Source organism: Eumetopias jubatus, unplaced genomic scaffold (genome assembly GCF_037043125.1).
Source record: "Eumetopias jubatus isolate StellerSeaLion01/CBP00866 unplaced genomic scaffold, mEumJub1_p1.0 scaffold_17, whole genome shotgun sequence".
Classification (NCBI taxonomy): domain Eukaryota; kingdom Metazoa; phylum Chordata; class Mammalia; order Carnivora; family Otariidae; genus Eumetopias; species Eumetopias jubatus.
In genome coordinates this window covers 5,034,520-5,054,206 of record NW_028274823.1, presented here as the reverse complement: position 1 = coordinate 5,054,206, position 19,687 = coordinate 5,034,520, and the positions used below count along the sequence as shown (strand labels likewise).

The window sequence follows — 19,687 nt, the reverse complement described above, 5'->3', positions numbered from 1 at the left end:
TTCCCCAACTGTCAGCATCTTACTTTAGTGTGCTCCGTGCATTCCAACTGATAACTAATATCGACTCGTTGTCACCTTCTCAAGTCCAGAGCTGGGCTTCCTGTGTCATTCATCGTGTGGGTTTTGATGAACACGTGACATCATGCATCCGCCATTACAGTATTATACCTCATTTTTATTTTCAGGGCTGAGGTCAAAAACAGCTTTTGGGTATAGAAAATGAGAGTCGGTAGAATGTTCTCACCAATTCCCTGTTTAGGTCGGGTCCAGAAAGTCAGTGTTAAGACAGCTTTGAAAAGACTCAGGAACCTCAGGCAGAGAAAGTGTTGGTCCCAGGGCCCCCACCAGGCTCGTCTCCACACCGGCCTTGTCAGAGACTCTGCCTGTGGCCATCCAGTGTGGTGACCCCAAAACAAGAGAAAGTAGATGCTGGGTGGCAGGGGCTCGGTCGGTGAAGGAGAAGTCCTCCGACCCGCGAGAGGGAGGCTCTGCGCACCTATTCATGACAAATTCATCCCTTCTGACTCACGGATGAGCAAGCCTCGGGCCTGGGCTGCCCTGTGAGACCTGCCCCCGTCCCCTGGGGACTTGACGCTTGAAGAAGTGAGCACCCTCCTCATGGCCTCGTGGCAGCTCCAGGCCAGACAGCAGGCCCCAACCCTGTGTCTGCCCTGTGCAAGCCAGGTGACTCTGGACATTGTCAAGCAGCCTTGGGGGTCAGTTTCCTCATCTGTAAAACAGAGGTGATGCTAGTGTTATCTCATGATATCTTGTGAAGGCGGGACCAGGTGACCCAGCTCCTCCTGCAGGGCCTGGCACATCGAAGATGCTTGGTAAATAGTCACACTTGTTACTTGAATTCCAGTGGCCCCCGGTCCAGTCAATGTTTAGGTTATTAATGTTGAAGGACATAATTTGGGGGTTCAAAAGGCTCTTCCCCGCTGTGCACTGCACGGGCTCATCTGAGTGCAGAGGATGTCCCAGCAGCCAGCAAATGTGGGAGGACAGATTGGAGCTAGCAGAATGCGAGGGGCCCCAAGTAGTGAAAAAGTAGAAGTCAGGGAGCCCGAGTTCAAGTCCACTGAGGAGCACATCAGTTACAGGGTCCTAGTGGCCTCTCACTGTCCTCATCGGAGGCAGGGGGGATTAGGGCAGAGCTTCGGAAGCCAAGGGTGCGCACCCAGGACTCCTGGGGATCTTCGTGCTGATCCAGGGTGGGGCTGGGGTCTGCACTCTCCACAAGGGCCCGGGTGCGCCCTGACTGCTGGTCCATGAGCACACGGCGTCTCAAGCAGGAGGCCCATAGCTGGGTCCTTTGCGCTTCATTCTGCTCATCCCTCAGCCCAGCCCCTCTGCTCAGGCACCCTTGCTCTGCCCCTTCCTGGTCCCGAGCTCTCCTGTGGTCCGCCTGTATTTGTAGAGTGCCTGCTCTGGGCCTGGACCTGCTGCTCCCGGGGGCTGGGTGACAGTGCCCAGGCCGGTCCCTGCCTTCATGCAGCTTCGGGTCCAACCGTGGGGTCATCATCACGTCCACAGCTCACTTGGCCTGCTGGCCAGAGCGCCCTTCATCCCGTCTCTGCCCAGTGCCCGGCACAACCTGCAAGGCAGAGAGGGCAATGGATTGCAAGGGATTTGTTCAGACGGAGTTTTCTTCTGCCCCCGCTCGTCAGGGAAGCTGACGTACACACGGTGTTCGATCCACCACATTTAGGGCTAACTGTGTATTCTTTTCTAGTCGTTGCCGTCTGGACACATACAAGGAACTTTTGAACAGGCCAATAAAGAAGAAAACAGAGAAAAAAACAGATATCCCAACATCCTTCCCAGTAAGATTTTACCTTTTTTGCACTATGGGTGGCATTTGGAGTAAACTCGACATTCCCTTGCAGCTCCCGGGGACTGGGCCTGTCCGGGCAGCATGGTGGTCCCAGGGCCCCAGGGCTCGGAGATGGGGGCCCGCACCCACACTGCTGCTTGACATTTGCACAGGGAATGTAGGTGCCCATCTCCCACGGGGGGCTCGGGCCACCTCTGTCATGGTGGGTCCAGCCACCAAGCCTGTGCTCCATGTTGAGACCCGTGCTGCCCCAGGGCCAAGGGGAGTGCCACCTGCATGGGCTGGCAGGGGCCTCCTATGGGATCCAGTCCTGAGCCCCAGTCTTGGGCTCCTGGTGGCCCTGGTCCTCTTCCTGTCTCAGACTCAGTGCTCCTGGTCACCAGCAGCGGGTCCCCTGGACCAAGGACAGAAACGAAAGAATAAGAAATGCGTAGGGCTTTGGCAGCTTTGTGGGAAGGCTTAGAAACCCCAACCGCTACAGCGAGCCAGGGGCTACAGTGTTCGGGCTCCAGGGAGGCCTTCGGGCCAGGTGGCTGACAGGTCTGTCCAGGGATGTAGCTGGATGGCCGTGCCCGGGGGGCAGCTTTCACAGCCTACCTTGGTGGCAGGACAAACCGAGGAGGATTTCGATACTCTTGGTGCAGCTGGACCCCTCCTGTGGGCTTTGCTCATAGGGCTATCCGAATGGCAGCCAGGAAGGGTTTGAATCCTGAACTCCAGGTCTCCCCAGGTATGCCCAGAGAGCCTCCCTTCTCAGACAGAGCCTCCATGGGAGCAAGGAAACCAGCCTGTGCAGGGGGCTTCAGTGCGTGGGCTCCTGGTTGCATTTTTAGGATCAGAGTGAATTCCATCTTTTCTGTAGGCAAGAGAAGCTGTGATCTGCCCAGTTTGTGTGACCTCTGGACTCTCAGCACTTGAGAGAAATAATTCTGTCACACTTTGCAAACAGAGGATTTACGTGTCTTTTTTGCAAAGGCCCCTGCGAGGCTCTGATCCAACTAAAGCAAGAGAAATTAACCAAATAGTCTTTGGGCCTAATCATATTTGTGTAGGCAGCCAAGGGAGCAGCAAGGAGATGGCTCAGGAGCTGTGTAGTTGTGCCGCTGGGCAGGGAGGGAGCGTGGACCAAGGTTAGACTCTGGACAAGCAGTGGGGACAATTTGGGAGGATCAGGTGTGGGTTACGAGAGAAGGGAGGAGGCAAACCACGAGGCTTGAACAGCTCAAGCAAGAGGAGAACCATGGTGGTAGGCTTGGGATCTTTGGAATATTTTGTGTCAAATAAAAATCAGGATATTCGGAAATTAGTATTATTATCCATTATTGGTTTAATTAGCCTCACTTTTTTAAAAGATTTTTTATTTATTTGACAGAGACACAGCGAGAGAGGGAACAGAAGCAGGGGGAGTGGGAGAGGGAGAAGCAGGCTCCCTGTAGAGCAGGGAGCCCGATGTGGGGCTCAATTCCAGGACCCTGGGATCATGACCTGAGCCGAAGGCAGACACCTAATAACTGAGCCGCCCAGATGCCCCACTAATTAGCTTCATTAATTAGTTTAATTTATGCATTGACCTGCTGAATGTATAGGTTGAGGATCTAGTGCAAACCAAGCACTTTCCCAGGTTCCTGACCCCCATTTGTCTCTTACTTACTAAACCCCTGTAGTTTTTAAAAGGTGACATTTACACTGATAATTAAAAGTATTTTTGGTGAGGCCTCATGGGAGTGGAATTAATGGCCAGGTGTGGAAATTACCTGCACCCCATCCCCTCTTCGCAGAGGTGATCACGGCCCAGGGTGGGGCGCTGCCTCCCCCAGTAGCAGAGCTCACCCCCGGCACATTTTCTCCAAGCTGTGTTCTCCAGCTTGTGCTAAGGAGGGAAGTGGCCTTTCCTGTAAGTATAAACATGAAAGAGGGCCGATCCTGCCTCCCCCCACCCCCACTGGGTGAGGGTCCAGCCGCAGCGCTTTCCTGCCCGGGAGCACCACTATGCAGAGGAGGGCGGGGTGCTGGTAGTCATCAGGGGCCAGGGTGCTCTGCCCGGATGGAAGGTATTTCACATCAGTGGGACACTGGGTCTATGGGATGGCAGCATGGGGACACTTGGGATGTGCCCTGGAGGTCACCAGCAGGGGTGGCATCCGACATCAGCAAGGCACAGGCTGAGCGAGGGCAGTGTAGAGCGGTATCTGATTCAATGAGGAGTTGGCCAGAGATGCCCCTGGGGCTGGCCAGGGGCCGGCTAGGGGCCTAGGACAGGAATGGGCTGGTTCACTGGAGATGGTGCAGGGGGATCTCAGGTCCATGAGGTTGGGTTGTGGAAAAGCCTCGATGGCCAGTTGGGAGAAAGCATCCTCTGCTCTGGAAAAATCGCAACAGCTGATAAATTCAGGAAATCATGTTTTGAAAGTGAAGTGTGACTTTCCAGAATAAAAAGACAGGAAGCTCTTAGAAACTGCGAGATTCTAAATCTAACCAGAAGGCTATTTTTTGCCCTCTGCTTTCTATAGCGGTTCTCAAAGCATAAATTGTTCCAAATTATTTTCAACTAGCTTTACGCATGTTCAGAGACAGCTATTCCTGCTTCGGGGTTGTCGGCGCCTGAGCAGGAGGGTCTCACAGAGAAGTCCGCCTGGGCTGTACGTTTGGGGTTTAACACCCTGACTGCCCCATATGGATCATGACTTTCCCTGAGAGCCTCACTGGCCCGTCCTGCTAGCACAGGACAGGCCTGGCCCACGATGCAGCGTCCAGACAATGGGCGTCGGAGGCCAGCAGCCCCTTCCAGGCCCGCGGGAGACAGCGGCTGTGATCGGGGTCCTTGCCCCAGAGCCACACCACCGCACGTCCTTCTCGGTCAGTTTCAGTCCTGTGGGGACCAGGAGGACATAAAGCAGGACAAGGACGCGGAATTTTTCCATAATTAATGCAGGAAGTGCGTACGAAGCACTCACTCTCTACCAAGCTCTGTGCCCGGCACAGCATGATTAACCCCAGGAGCAGCTGTGACCCTCGACCCAGGCAGGCCCTGGGCATCCTCAGTGTTTCTGCTCCCCGGGGAAGTAAGAGTACCCTAGCGTGGAGATCCAGGTCCAGGGCCACAGCACTTTCCAGGTCCCGTGAAACCATCTAATTTCCTTTAAAATCAGAAATATCTATAGACATAATCCAGTTAGGATTACATTAAGCTTTTTACTAACTAGTAACACAGTCATAAAATAAAATGTTTTATTTACTTATTTATTTTAAACAGAGGATGTGGCCTCTGAAGACAAGAGTGACAAGGACCCACCCAAATCACAATGGGGCCCTGGCTCAAACCTCCCCGATGTGTGTGTATACACACACCCCCCCACAAACACACATACACACCATACATTCCCACACAGAGAAAACACACACCACACACCCACGCGCCCACACGGACCTCCCCGTGGTCAGCCCTCCCACTCGGGAGACTGCTTGTACAACAGGCCAGAGTCTTCCAGGCAGGTGGCCCGCCGTCCTCAGCCCAGGTCTGTGTGAGTTCTGTCCACTTTCCATCCCTAGAGCCAACCTGAAGGATGACGATTGGGGTGTGGAGTCTGCTTGTCCTTTCCCTGGAGAGCCTGGGAGAGTGGGCTCCTGTCTTGCCATCCAAGGCTATCCCAAGTACACCAACGCTTGTTAGTACTGGCACCCAGTTGGGGTTTCAGAAAATATGGTGATCTCACTGTCGGGTCCCAGCACCTGCTGTTGTTCGGTGTCTAGGGGCGATCCAGCCGCCCCCACTCCTGGACACTGAAATCCTTACCTCTGCTGTCATCCCACGGGTTTTCCTGAGCACCTGGTTGGGGTCTGAGCACTGTCCTCAGTGCTGAGACGCAGTATTCAATGAAACAGATGCATTCCCACCCTCAGGACACCCTCAGGACACGCAGGGTCTCCTGACGCCTCCTCCATCCCTGTGGTCGCGGTGGGAGACCCGCTCATGTCCTTGGCAGTGTTTAACGCTCTAGATGGAAGAAATGTACGGCGGGCGTGATTTCCTTATCCTGATATCATGTTCTGTTGTTTCTTTGTTAAACAGATGACCATTCCAGGGTGATTTTGAGCCAAGTGGATGGAACCCCCTGTTCAGACTACATCAATGCTTCCTACATAGATGTAAGTCTGCCGTTTTCCTGCCCCCCTCGCCCCCCCGTCTGGCATGATGCCCATGCCCGGACCATTTGGGGGCTTGGTGTGAATCATGGCTTTTCTCTGGCGGGGGGGCAGAATGTAAATGATCACAACCTTCGTGGGCCGCATGGAAACACCTAGGCCTTTCGAATTAGCATCTGTCCGGGGACTCATTTTCAAGAAATGGAGAAACACCCAGGATGTTTGTTACCGCGTTCTCTACGTTACTGACCAGATAGGATAGGAGGGGCCAGGTAGACAAATCTATGGTAAAACCATATTCAATAGATTGAGAATCCACTTTAACTGAACTTTAAAAGATCATTTAATATAAATTATAAAACTATCATAAAAATGGAACGTAGAGGAGAATTTATATATATTAACCAGTTAAGAATATCTAAACGTGTGTCTGCTTGTCTGTGTGTGTGTATGTGTTTGTGTGGGCCTGGGCAGGTATTGACAAGAAAGTCTACAGAGGGACAAACAGAAGTAGCACTATTCCTGAAATTGCTAGTGAGTTTTCTCTGTATTTCTGTGTTTTCCACGATTTTCGTGATTGCTGTGTTAACTTTCCAAACAACAACAAAATCCTTCAGGAAAGGTAATTATGAAACACTACAAATCTGATTTTATTGTTCTAGGGTTACAAAGAGAAGAATAAATTCATCGCAGCTCAAGGTAAGCTTTTTATTGTTACTTTCAGAACATGACTCGGGTAAAATGACGTGGATGGCGACCGTGTCCTCATCCGATAGCAGGAAAGCAGGGGCTTCATTTCGGCTTCTCCTACGTGGGTAGTGCTGCGTCTCCGGTGCCTGAGTGCAGTCCGTCCCACCTGTCCCTGCGCCCACGGCATGCAGGGGTGTCTCGAATCTCACAGAGCCTTGCGACTCAAGGCGGCGCTCCACTGACCCGGAAGGCCCGCGTGTCCTGGGAGCTGGGCAGAAATGCTGTATCACGGTCTGCTTCTTTGAAAGCATCCTGAAGTCGTTCTGCGCATCCATGTGCGAAGCATGTAAAGCTCATTCTCTGAACCGAGCTTCGAAAGCGCAGACGTGTTAGAGCCCTTGGGCGCGTTGGTACCCCCTGTGGTCAGGACAGACAGATGAGCGGGGCGGGTGTGGTCATTTTGGTATTGGTGTCGTCACAGGCACGTTGGATGAGCATCCACACAATGTGTAGGTGTAGACAGACACACGTCTTTTTCCATACCTGCGTGAGTCAGACAGGGCGCCCAGCAGGGCAGTGGTGACCGTTGCCGTGTGCTGCTTGTTACTGTAGACAGCCTTGCATTTCTCTCAGCTGGCTGAGCTCTGTGTGGCTCCCACGTGGTGGTTTTTTTCGGGGCGGGGGAGAGGGGAGTGAGTAGCTTTTCAGATCAAGGCCATGCCCATGAGGATGCCTCAGCTCTGGAAGCATGCCCTCAACCTTGCACACAATCCACTTTGTGTGTGTGAGTGCTTCCGATCTGTTGTACCACCCCTCCGCCCCGGGAGCTGGTGCAGGTGGGGATGTGGAGCCAACAGCAGGTGTCTTGGACTTCCTCCCTCTTAGGCAAGAGTCTTTCAGACAGCAGGTCCCGAGAGTTAGTGTATGTAGGGATCAGTTGAGGCCTTATTAATACACCCAGAGGACAACAGTGTTGGAAAACCTGACATACATTAGCTGACACAGATAGTGGCATCTCTCTCTCTCTCTCTCTCTCTCCCCTAAGTAGGGGAGATAGCCCAGGGCTGAGGGGACAGCTCCAGGGAGAGGGGCCTCTTGTCTTCCTGCTACACCCTCCCATGGCGTGTCACTGTTTTCCTCAGGGTCACAAAATGGCTGCTACATCTCCAGGCACTGTGTCTGTATTCAGGCAGGAAGGAGGGCAAAAGGCAGAGGGCTTTCTTCTGGGGACACTTTATCTGTGGTTCAGAACGATCCCCAGCAACATTAGCCCACATCTCCCTGGATGGCACTGAATCACCACCAGCTGCAGGGGCAGCTGAGAGATGAGGGAAGGGGCTTAGACATGGAGGGTGAGTCGGCCAGCCTGCAGTCTGTCTCTGCGTCTGTCTCTCTCTCTCACACACAGACACCTGTGTAGTTCCGGAGTGGGCTCTGGTCTCCGGAGGCTTGACGAGCCCTCGAGTGGGCACACACCACTCTGCCACGCAGGCTGACCCACGCCTCACTGAATACCCTTTATTGCTTGTGAATGGGGTCACCCCCTGGGCGCCACTGTGTCGCTCCCCAAGGGCTTCGCAGCCCCAGCGGGGGAGCAGGTGTGGCTGTGGTGGGACAGGGCGGAGAAGCAGCAGACCTCGGGGTCAGCTGAGCAGGCTTTCGTGCCTCGGAGCAGCTGGGCCGCGGCGGCCTTCCCGGGGCCCCAGGGCCGGGGGGACCGGGGCTGGGACCCACGGTGACCCTGTTCAGGTCTGACTTTGGGGTCATCCTCTGCCTACAGGCCCCAAACAGGAAACGGTTAATGACTTCTGGAGAATGATCTGGGAACAGAAGGCTGCCACCATCGTCATGTTGACGAACCTAAAAGAAAGGAAAGAGGTGAGCCCGGTGCGCTGACTCACAGGGGGCCTGTCTTGTAGCTTCTGGGACCTGGCTGGGGGCACGCTCACCACATCCTCCTAGTACCCTCCCTTGTCGCCGCAGAAGAAGAAGAGAAAAAAGGAAAAAAAAAAAAAAAACCACCAGGGGTTCACAGCATTTTTTTCTTGAAACAAATACGCTGTGTTCCAAGTGCCTCACTGCTCTAGACCATGGTGCAAAAATGTCACGGAGCTAATTCTTTTTTCAGCCGAGGGTCCGTGGCCAGCCGACGGTGCTCACACCTTGGCAGGAGCCACGGACCGCAGAATTGAGGCTCAGCGTGTGGGGCATGTAATATGGTGGGCCTCAGACTAGGATTAAAAAGTGGATTTACTGCTTCTTACGCAGACTAGAGAAATGCATTAGAAAAACAAGGAAAAGGCTAGAAGGAGACTTGCTAGGGATGGGGAGACTGTGTTCCAGCGTGTTCCAGCGTGGGTCCAGAACGAGGCGGCGGCAAGCAGGTGGAGAGGAAGGGCCAGCGTGCTGGGAGGTCTCTGTCCCGCTGGCCTCTGTGTCCAGCGTGGTGCTGGTCCCCCCCCAGCGCTGCCGTCACACACCGGCCTGGGACCCCGGCAGCTGGGCTCGGGCTCAGGGCCAGGGCTGCCCTTTGAGACGGGAGTAGTGGGCCTGACTGGGCGAGCTCAGCTGGGGCTCGAGGCAGACACTGGCCTGCAGGCAGGGCAGGCAGGGAAGAGCCCCCTCCCAGTGCCACTTTCACTAATTTGTTTCATGTGTGCCAAACAGCACAGGAAAAAGCCTCCAGTCACCATTTCCTGTTGGGTAGGATGGGGTTTTTGTTTTGTTTCCAATGGGGGCTGGAACAGGGCTGGAGAGGGCCACCCTTCCCATGGGGTGAATCCTGCCCTGTGGATGGAAAGAGTGACAGGATACAGGGATTCGAGGCAGGAACGCTGAACCCTTCCCACGCTCCGAGCAGATGCCTTGGCAGGACCTGGCCCCCAAAGAGGAGGTGGACGCTGCCCTGGGAGCCCCGGCGTCCCCTGGGACCAGCGCCCCCCCTGCTGCCACTTGTGCGGGGGGTAGGGGTAGAGGGGGCTTGTTTACAGACAGGAGACCCGGTGAGACCAGCACAGGGCAGTGGGTCTCAGCGACCGCGCCCATTTCCCCTAGCAGGCGTCCTGTTGCCATGTCACTGGACATTGTCTCTCCGATCTGTCTCTGAAACCTCCTACTGGATTTTTCCATTTCTGTGACTCAGAGCCGGCCTGCTTCTGTATCTTAATTTTTCACCATTTCAGATGAGATCATTTCTCAATAGAGTTCCTTTTTCTTAATTGCTTACACTTCTCTTGTCGTCTCCCTGGCTTCAACATTCTGGTTAAACGTTGCAAAATGCAGTTGCCCCAACATCTCATGATCTGACTGGAGGGAGGGGACCGCGGCCGTGGGGGGACAGGGGGCGGAGGGCGGAGAAGCATCCACAGGCACAGCCCCGCGAGGGGCCCTAGAACCAGCCCTAGGGCCCAAGCGGAGGCCTTTCAAGGAGAGCATCTCAGGGGTCCTGGAGGGTCCCCAAGAGGCCAGGGATGTTCCAACCCAGCACCTTTGAGCATTTGATTCTCCTCGGGGTGCTTCAGAGTTGTCCTGGAGGAGGGGAGGGTATGTTGTCCCGTTAGGAAGGCGTCCTAAGGCAAATGCCGGGTGGTCCTCATGCACTCCTGTGCCCGTGCTCATGGAGGCCTCTTTCCCCTTAGGCTGCAGGTGCACCGTCCCCACGTGTAGCCACTGGTAGCTCAAAGGGAGGGCAGGTAAAGAGATGGGTCTCTGTGTGGCAATGCGCCCGTCCCCTGCAGATCCCCACATCAGCCTCATCCTAGGTGGAGATCAGTGGGGAGCTGACCGCTCTTCAACAGAGGACCAGCCAGCTTTGTCCTGAGCAAGGAAAAGACATCCTGCCAGGTCCAGCGGGAAGTGTTTGGGAAACACGCTGTTCTCTGTGCGAGCCTCACTCACCCTTGGCGTCCAAATCAGAATGGGGCCTGGGTATAAACTCAGGGCTGCCCCCCACCAGTTGTGTGGCCCTGCTTTCTCAGCCCTCTCCCAGCTCTAGGTACTGTCTGAGGGAAACTGGTGTGTGCCCATGGCGCGGCCGGGGGCACCGATGTGCCCAAGAAAGCGCCCCCAGACCTAGTTATCTCTGTGCAACCATCCCGTGTAGGAGAAGTGCTCCCAATACTGGCCGGACCAGGGATGCTGGACCTACGGAAACATCCGCGTGTGCGTGGAGGACTGCGTGGTTCTGGTGGATTACACCATCCGGAAATTCTGCATACAGTCCGTAAGCATTTTCAGTTGTTGGCTTTCTGGAAAGGTGATCCTCCAAGAGAGCAGTGTCAAGAGTGAATATACGTCTGATTTTTTTTTTCACATGAGGAGCTTCACCCCTCCCTCCCCAGTGCTATAACAGCTCTCGCTGAGTGGGGGCTGTGCAGGACCAAGAGCCGGGCAGGGACGGGTTTGGGCTTGGTGGACTGAAGACGTGAATTTACAGAGGAAGAGACAGGTGCACAGGAGTCTGCAGACAGCTCTGGATGCTCCTGGGCCCCCCTCACCATCTTTGGGTGGAGGAAGTTGAGTCACTTGTGGGAGGGGGCACCAGGATTGGGGGTTCTCACCCAGTAGCATGATGTCATTTCACACACCGAAGTGGTGAGGTGGGATTTTTTTAACAGTCTCAAAAGTATTTCTGTAACCCCCTCAGTATTTGTCATATTTATTTCCTGCCCGTCCCCGTCCCATCCCTGCCTGAAAGAATGCAGGGCATTCCTCAGTACAGATGCCTGTGTACAAAGCAGATGAAATAGAGATTTAAGAAATATTAAAAAACAAATGGGAAAAACAGAAAGTCGTGGTGTCAGGAATCAGAGGTCGAGGGGTTGGCGTTGTTAGCTGCAGAGTCGGGAGTCTGGGGTTTCTAGAAGCCTATGGCAAAGGAGGGAAGAGGGTGAGCTTTATCATTTTTCCTGTCCCCTGCTTGTGCCCCTTGCAGTCACACCCACACGCACATGTGCACCTGCGTATACACTACCCAGCCTTCCGTGATGTGGGACAGAGAGCCGCGCTCATGGGCTGTGGGTGGGCCGGCCAGCCACATCTTTTCCTTCAAAATGAGACACCCTGGGGAGTGAAAGGGCATGCTGCTGGTAATCACACAGGCATGAAGTGGGGCTGTGAGGCAGACCGGGACGTGGCCGCCCTGCTCACCAGTGGGGTTCGTGAGCCCGAGGGCCAGCTTCAGGGAGGTGTCTGGCTGCCCTGGGCCTGGGACAGGTGCTACGGGCCCTGCTCTCCTGTCCCTGCACACAGCCAGGGAGCCACTGGTGTCCTCACCACTGCCCAGGGCCTGGATGGCGGGGTGTGTATGGGGCGGGGAGCGAGCATCCTCAGAAAGTGATGTTGGGGGAGAGGGGAGGCGCCATCCCCTAACTCATGTCTCCGCCTGTCCCCCGCAGCAGCTCCCCGATGGCTGCAAAGCCCCACGGCTCGTCTCCCAGCTGCACTTCACCAGCTGGCCGGACTTTGGAGTGCCTTTCACCCCCATCGGGATGCTGAAGTTCCTGAAGAAAGTGAAGGCCCTCAACCCTGCCCACGCTGGGCCCATAGTGGTCCACTGTAGGTATGTTCGGGTGGGGCCACGGGGCAGGGCCCCCCCGAGGACTGGGCCATCGTGGGGGTGACACGTGGGCGGGTGTCAGGGTGGGAGGAAGGACAGGCGGGGGGAAGTGAAAGCACCCCCTGCCCACAGGGAACACAAGGGACGCCTCAGAGACTCCCTCGGGGTGAGAGCCGGAGGGGCGTGCAGCCCACTCTGTGAGAGCAGAGCCCTTTCTTCAGCGGCATCTGAGGGGGAACCCCAAGACCTGAAACAGACAAAAGCCAAGAGGCCATGTGCATAGAGCTAGTGGGGCTCTGGGTACGTTCTCTTGGCCGGCCCTCCGCCAGCCCCGGAGACCCCCAAGTCACCTCTAAGGATAGAGCTGGAAACCACACTTCCATGGGGAGCCCCCAGTCTTGATACAAGAGTGTGCGGGGCTCAGAGGGGCTGGAGGCCATGGTCCAGGCGCAGCGAATAGGGGCCAGGAGCCGCCGTGCAGGGCCAGGCGTCCTGAAGGCCTGGGTCTGTGGCCCGGGCCGCCCCTTCGCCTCCCAGCTGCGTTCTCCTCCTCTGCGGTGTGAGGGACTGCCCTGGAGGGGCCTGGGACTCGCCCCTGGGGGTGAGCTTTGCACAAAACTAAGTACTACCGTGGCGTAAGCTGTCAGCGCTGGATCATTCCTTGCGTTGTGGAGAAGCAGCTTCCGAAAGTGAGCGCTTTTTCCCCGAACAAGTGCCCTCTGTCTTTGCACACCTCGGTGTCCCCTGGTTATTTTCACACTGAGCTTTCATTTCCTCTAGAGCTCGTGGAGCCTTAGAGGCAGGGCCCAAATTATCCCCCTCTGTGGCTTATATCTCCATGCCCAGTTTGGCTTCTGGTGCAGAAGGTCATGTCCAAGAAAAGGCCTTGGACTTGCAGTTGGTTGACTGGCTTGGGCCAGCAAGGTAGGAGAGAAGTCTCATGCTGTTTTTGGAGACAAAGGCAGAAGGATGAGGAGGGCTCCCCTGCCACATTCCTCATCCTCCCGGTGGGTGCTCGGTTGGAACCTGACGACAGTTCGGGGATCAGAGCGGAGGCCCTTGTCATCCTGGCCAGGGATGGAGTCCTGGACCTGCCCCTTGGCAGCTGAGGGACGCTGGATCAACTGTGCATTAAGTGAGGTGGCGTCTGTAGGCTTGCTGGGGCCGGCCCAACAAGCTCCTCCCAGTAGCTGCACTGGGGCGGGGAGCAGTGCGGGCCGGTCCTGCTTGGGCCCCGCTGGGGAGGACTTGTCGGCCTCTCCTGTTCTTGCCCAGACTTCCTGGAAGTCAGAGTCTCCGTGTTGCTTCTTCCAAACACCTGTGTGGTGGATTCAGAGCATCTGGATCACTGTGTGCCTGTGCCTTCTGTCCCTTGTCGCTGTGTCCTTTGGCGGTGCCAAGGTACTGCCAGCGAAGCTGTCTGTGATGGCCAAAAGCTTGCGTAGTCAGGCTGACAGCCCAGCGAGCAGGGCCCTCCCTCCGCGAGGTGGGGGCAGGCCTGGATGGAAAAGCTGAGATCCCCTCGCAGGGCCTTCCGCGAGCCCATCGGAGACCCAGGGCCCGCTGCAGGAGAGGCCCCGGGGACTTTGGTGGCCTGTCTCCAGAACCCAGAGTCCGAGGCCCTCAGCTGAAGAAGTCGCGGCAGGAGGGGCCCCACAAGACCCTTCCGGCCGCTGCCTCTCCCCGACTCAGGCTTCTGGTGCTGACTGGCCGCTTAGCTCAGCATGGGATGGGGCGGAGATAATTATAGAAACAACCTCTGTGTTTGGGTCGGGGGTGGCTGCAGGGGCAGGAGCAGGCTCGGTCCTGCTTTATCCTGATTCCTCCAGATCTGTCTTGCTGGGAAGCCTTAGAGAATGACCGCTGTCCTTCCTCTGCTTACTCCCTCCCCACCGCAGGGCCAGGACAGGTGCATTTGTCATTTATCTTATTTTCATGCCAGCCCCCCCCGCCCCCTGCCGTGGCCACGAGTCTCTGCCTTTACTGTTGAACACACATATGTCTCCCTGTGGCAGTGTTTTACTTCAGCACCGTTCCTACCACTCCTGGACGCTCTGGCCTTCTTTTATGTTCTCTTTGGCCACCAGGGTTTTAATATCTGGGGAGTGGGAGGAGTGGTACCCTCCGTCTCAGGTTTCCCAAAGCCCCTCTCCTCCCTGGTACCCCTCCTGAGCTCAGGCCCCTGTGAGCCGCCCTGGCCGGTGTGGGCAGATGGGCGGTTCTGGGTGTCCGCCTGATCATGGTCATGTGGTGACAGGAATTCCTGCCAAGAGCGTGGGCCTGCCGTAAGCCAGCCAGGTGGGGGGGGAGGGCTCATGCTGACTGGCAGCCCCCCACCCCCGAGACTCGGGGTGGAGTTGACTTCACGTCCCACCTCCAAGTTCATCCGCACCTGAAGACAGCTCCTCAGCTCCAAGCTGTGTCCAGCCCTGCTTTTGGCTTCCTGGTTTCCATCCCTACTGACACACTCATCTTCAGTGTTTGATTCTTACTCACTTAAAAGGAACTGACATTCCCTGCCCAAGTCCTCTTAGGAACAGCAGCCCCATGGAGGCCGCAGGAAGGACCTACTGGCCTCAGCCTTTTCCTGGGGGGGGCCAGTGCGGTCCCTTTCCCAGCGGTGAAGCAGCCTCTCCCGCATGCATCCTGGGCCAGGCGAGGGGTCCTGTAAGTGGCCTGGGGACCCTGACAGCCTTGCGCTCGGTGATTTTGTGATACACCCATATCGGGCGGGGTGTCTCACATGGTTCTGCACCAGATGATTTTCTCTGACTCTGTACCTGTAAAGAACTAAGATTCCCCAAAGGGCCTCTCATGTTTGCCCTGCTTTCCACCCTGAGATGAGGGGGCCCGCCCCGGAAGAGGGTCTTCCCTGCTGTCCTGGCCCTGTTTTGGAGACTAACTGGAAAGAGCAGTATCTCTCAACTACCCCCACAAAGAGGAAAGTGGGGGGACGTCACTCACTAAGTTGTGAGTCTTTTTGTCAAAGAGGTTACTTTCCTTTTGTAAAAGAGGTTAACGCTGCAGGGACTGGAGGGGCAGCCCTGTTCTGATGAGAGAAGCTGCAACACACGAGTCCACGTCACGAGGGGCTTACTCGTTCAGCGAATGTTGGCTGAGCGCTGCTGTGTACCCACTCTGTCCTGGGTGCTGGGGAACAAATGTGCATGGCCCCACTGTCTGGTGGAGACCCACCTGGAACAGCAGGTGGCGGAGGGCAGGACCGAGATCCTGGAGGTACTGTGGGGCGTGCGTTAGGAGGGCAGGAAACCCAAACCCAAGAATCCAGTCGGGTAGCTTCCTAGCCAGGAGACCGCTCAGTGGAGACCCTAGGGACCAGCTAGTTTGAGCCAGCACCAGAGAGCTCAAGCTGGTGCCTCTCCTTCGGCTGACCTCGGCTCAAGAGCCGGCAGACCTAGCCTGGGAGCCTCCTTTTTATAAAGAACTTGGAAAAGCCATTTCAAGTGTGACATTTCAAAAAAAATCCACTTGCACACGTGATCACGGGATAGCATTTGGTAACAGAAGAAGATGACTCACACAACCTCGCTCAAGGCTAGTGCAACAGATCTTTCTGATGCGCCTTTCAACAGTTTCCATAGTTATTAGAGAACAATCTGAGATAATTTCACCGAGATTATGGTGCCCTCTGGTGGCCTCACCAGAGATTTGCTCTTTATTAACGGAGGAAAGGCTGTGTTGAGGGATGGGTTGGACTCTCCCAGTGGAGGAGAGGGGGTGTCCTTCTGTCTTGGTGCACAGGTCAGCTCTGCAGTCCTGTCATTTACTTTGGGCAGGGGTGGGGTGCTGTGTGCCTCATGATGGGGCATCTTTCCTTTTCCTTGAAGCGCCGGCGTGGGCCGGACCGGCACCTTCGTAGTGATCGATGCCATGATGGACATGATGCACGCCGAGCAGAAGGTCGATGTCTTTGAGTTTGTGTCCAGAATTCGCAACCAGCGCCCTCAGATGGTTCAAACGGATGTGAGTAGTGCCTTCCCCCGGCCCTGCCCCTCATCCTGGTGAGAGCTGCACAGAGCAAACCCCGACCCCTTTGCCACCCCCCCAAAGCACGTGACTGTCCCCCACATGGTGCGTGTATAAAGTGCCTGGCAGGGACAACGTGTGCTCAGTAATGCCGGCTGTCATATTCTCCTTCCTTGACGCCATAAATGGTCATTATAAATGGCTGTCAATCTGACTTTTGCCCCCAAACCTCCTTCCCTGGGCAAAACATGGAGAAGAGCAAGGCCCCGTTGGAGCTGCTGTGCTCTGAGCGATCAGAGGCTGCAGGGCACACGCGAGGATGCTGGGCGCTCTGGGTCTCCCCGCAGATGCAGTACACGTTCATTTACCAAGCCTTACTGGAGTACTACCTCTACGGGGACACCGAGCTGGATGTGTCCTCCCTGGAAAAGCACCTGCAGACGCTACACGGCACCACCACCCACTTCGACAAGATCGGGCTGGAGGAGGAGTTCCGGGTAAGTGTGAACGGACTCTATGGGAAGATGGGTGACTGGTGAAAGGAAGCCACTTTCAATCCCTGCCCCTCCTGATGGACCCCAGAAAAAGCAGGGTGGCTCCCCCACCCGTGATGTAGGCGGAAGAATAATGGGACTTTGAGAGCTGAGCAGCAACCCGCATGGGGGAGTGTGTCATGCACACAGTTTTATTTTGGAAGATTCAGGGAACGTCTGGAGGTAGAGAAAGAGATCAACGGGTGCCCTTGACAGTGGTGCTGTTACAGGGTTGAGGGGTTCGCTCAGGAGTGTCGGTGTTATGACTGCATGATTATGTCCTTCTTGACTCTGCAGAAACTGACCAATGTCCGGATCATGAAGGAGAACATGAGGACGGGCAACCTGCCAGCGAACATGAAGAAGGCCAGGGTCATCCAGATCATCCCGTGTAAGGCAGCCCCACGGCCGCCCTGGGGAATTTAAACCCTCATAGCAGGACGGGATCGGGGTCGGCACCCTGTGAAAGTCTGTGACGACCCACCTCTGCCGAGCCGGGGCCCAAGGGCAGGACACCCTCTGGGCCTGGGGTTAAGGGCTCCTGGGGGCGATGGCGAGTGTTGGGAAGAGAACACCCACCTGTGAAGCAAGGACAGGTGACCCAGACAGTCCTGGGTGTCAGGCGGGCGGCTTGTGATATGAGAAGTAGATGGCGGGAGAGGGAGGACTTCCTGGAAGTGGAGAGATTTGCTTTGGTCATGAGTCTGGGGCCGCCCAATTCTGGTCTCATCCAGTCATCTCCTGAGTCTGTACACGGAGGAGGGGGTCCTGCTCCAGGCCTCGGGGAGGTGGGAAACGGGCAGGGGTGCAGTCAGGACCCTAGCCTGCTGAGGTCCCGCGTAAGGGGGAGGACCGAGTGCCCACATTTGTTGTTGAGGAGGGAAGAAAGGAACTCCACAGGGGTCAGAGGAACCACAGGAAAGGAAGGGAGAGGGTGCCGCCTTGAGGAGGGAGCGCCTCGTTGCAGGTGGACCCTGGGGCTCCTGACATGCGGTCGTGGTCACCGAGCGTCCAGGGTGCGCGAGGGCTGGGTGAAGCCTGCCCCAGCCTCAGACCCCGGCTACTGGGCACCTGGCCGCCACTCCAGGCCGCCGGCCTGGTCACACTCCTCTCATTCCTGAAGTGCGATACTTTCAATGCTCCTATCATGATACGAATTACCTCAATTCATGACAAATGACAATGATAACTGGAATATTTTCAGAGCTTTCCTACCAAAGCACAATTTTCTGGGCCAATTTAATTAACCTGTTTTACAGAGTAAACCTTCCAGGGACTTGGCTTGAGGTAGCGATCTTATTAATAAGTTTTATATTTTGGAAGCTTGTAGCCACACATTGAAGTTCGCAAGGCAGGACTGGTGTGTGTGCTAACTGAAGGGACATCCTGCTTTGCAGATGACTTCAACCGGGTGATCCTTTCCATGAAAAGGGGCCAAGAATACACAGACTACATCAACGCCTCCTTTATAGATGTAAGTACAGTGGACCTGGACGTGCTTGGCGAAGGTGCAGCAGGTTTCCTTCGCCTGTGATCACAGGGACTCTTAATTAACTCCTTTTCACAATCAGGAAGGAATCCTGAAATCCAAACCATTTCATTAGCAGAATTACTCGCATGAAAAAAAGAATAATGAATTTGGGGAATAGAGACCATAGGTGCACTGCTAAGTAATTGCTCATTTCATTCTGTTTTTAAGACACAGCAATTTTTCTGTTATATCCCTAATACGCACTGGTCACCCACGGGTGCTTGCGTGGCTCTCTGGCCCGCACTGTCTGCGACCCGCTCCACGTGGACAACGTGGTTGTGTGTTCAGGTCACCAGCCGTCTGCACGCACAGTGGGGTTAGCCGAGGAATGGGTGGGGAAGGATGCGGCGGCCGAGTCTGCATCAGAACTCCACTTTGCAGTTGAGAAAACTGTGCCAAAGGTCACTTGGGCTGCGTGGAGGAACTGGATTTGAACCCATTTCCTCTTAAGTCCACACCCAGTCCACCATTGTGAGGCTAACTGATCCGCAACTGCAGAAAGATGTGAGAGCAGAGCCAAGGGTGCTTTTGCAGGTGGAGCTTGGCTCTAGATACCCACTCAGAGAGGCGACCCCAGGTGCTGCAGGGGAGGTGATGGGGTTGCAGAGAGAGTAGGCGTCCTGACCCATCGCAGAGCGCACTGGTGCCTGCCTGTCAGCTGGGGCTTGGCGCGACCTGGGAAGCTGGAGGACATTTTCCTGTCCTTAGGCCCTGGGCTCTCCTAAACCCCTGCAGCTGCAGAGGAACCAGCATGAGGGGAGGTCGGACTCTAACCTCTGTTCCCGGTTTGAAGGGCTACCGACAGAAGGACTATTTCATCGCCACCCAGGGGCCCCTGGCGCACACGGTGGAGGACTTCTGGAGGATGGTGTGGGAGTGGAAGTGCCACACGGTCGTAATGCTGACGGAGGTCCAGGAGAGAGAACAGGTCAGCAGTGCCCGTGGCTGGCCCGGGCCCTCGGGGGGCAGGGTGCACCCCTGGCGGCCCAGCCCCCCTGCAAGACCCTGGCGGTCCCCTATGAATGACCCACCCGTGGTCAGCTGCTGAGGCCAGGCCACAGCAACTGGGGAGGGAGAGAGGACTGAAATGAAAAGAAGTTCCATTTGCTTAGCCCCGACCACCCACACTGGCTCTTGTTTTTAGCCGACATTTTATTTAACCAGCCTTTTAGGTCTACCATTTTGTATTTCCCACAAATGCAAATTTGATCAAAGCCTGTGGAACAAAACAACATTTACTCCCTTTCTTCAAGCCTTAAGGACATGGGCATTGATATGTGCGCCTTGCGGACGCTGTCCGGGTTGACCTGAATGAATCAATGTTTTCCTGTCCCCAGAGATCCATCGAGGGTCTTTTTGTACTGTATTTATTTAACAACATAATAAGTACTCACGAGCCCACTCTCCAA

The 19,687-nt window shown here is 55.6% G+C and overlaps 1 protein-coding gene across 9 annotated transcripts in view; it reads left to right on the top strand.

Moving 5' to 3' along the window:
- Positions 1–19,687, top strand: part of PTPRE (protein tyrosine phosphatase receptor type E) — a 151,635-nt gene that overhangs the window by 119,856 nt on the left and 12,092 nt on the right. For 7 of the 9 annotated variants that reach the window (XM_028120030.2, XM_028120031.2, XM_028120032.2 and 4 more), the window contains 11 exons: positions 1,736–1,826; positions 5,907–5,983; positions 6,643–6,679; positions 8,451–8,548; positions 10,773–10,892; positions 12,067–12,230; positions 16,076–16,211; positions 16,562–16,711; positions 17,045–17,138; positions 18,145–18,221; positions 19,072–19,206. In XM_028120030.2, coding sequence (XP_027975831.1) covers positions 1,736–1,826; positions 5,907–5,983; positions 6,643–6,679; positions 8,451–8,548; positions 10,773–10,892; positions 12,067–12,230; positions 16,076–16,211; positions 16,562–16,711; positions 17,045–17,138; positions 18,145–18,221; positions 19,072–19,206 — 1,179 coding nt within the window. Of the gene's footprint in view, positions 1–1,735; positions 1,827–5,906; positions 5,984–6,642; positions 6,680–6,742; positions 8,023–8,450; positions 8,549–10,772; positions 10,893–12,066; positions 12,231–16,075; positions 16,212–16,561; positions 16,712–17,044; positions 17,139–18,144; positions 18,222–19,071; positions 19,207–19,687 lie in introns of those variants that run through there. The other 2 variants (XM_028120029.2, XM_028120034.2) reach the window with 2 other exon arrangements.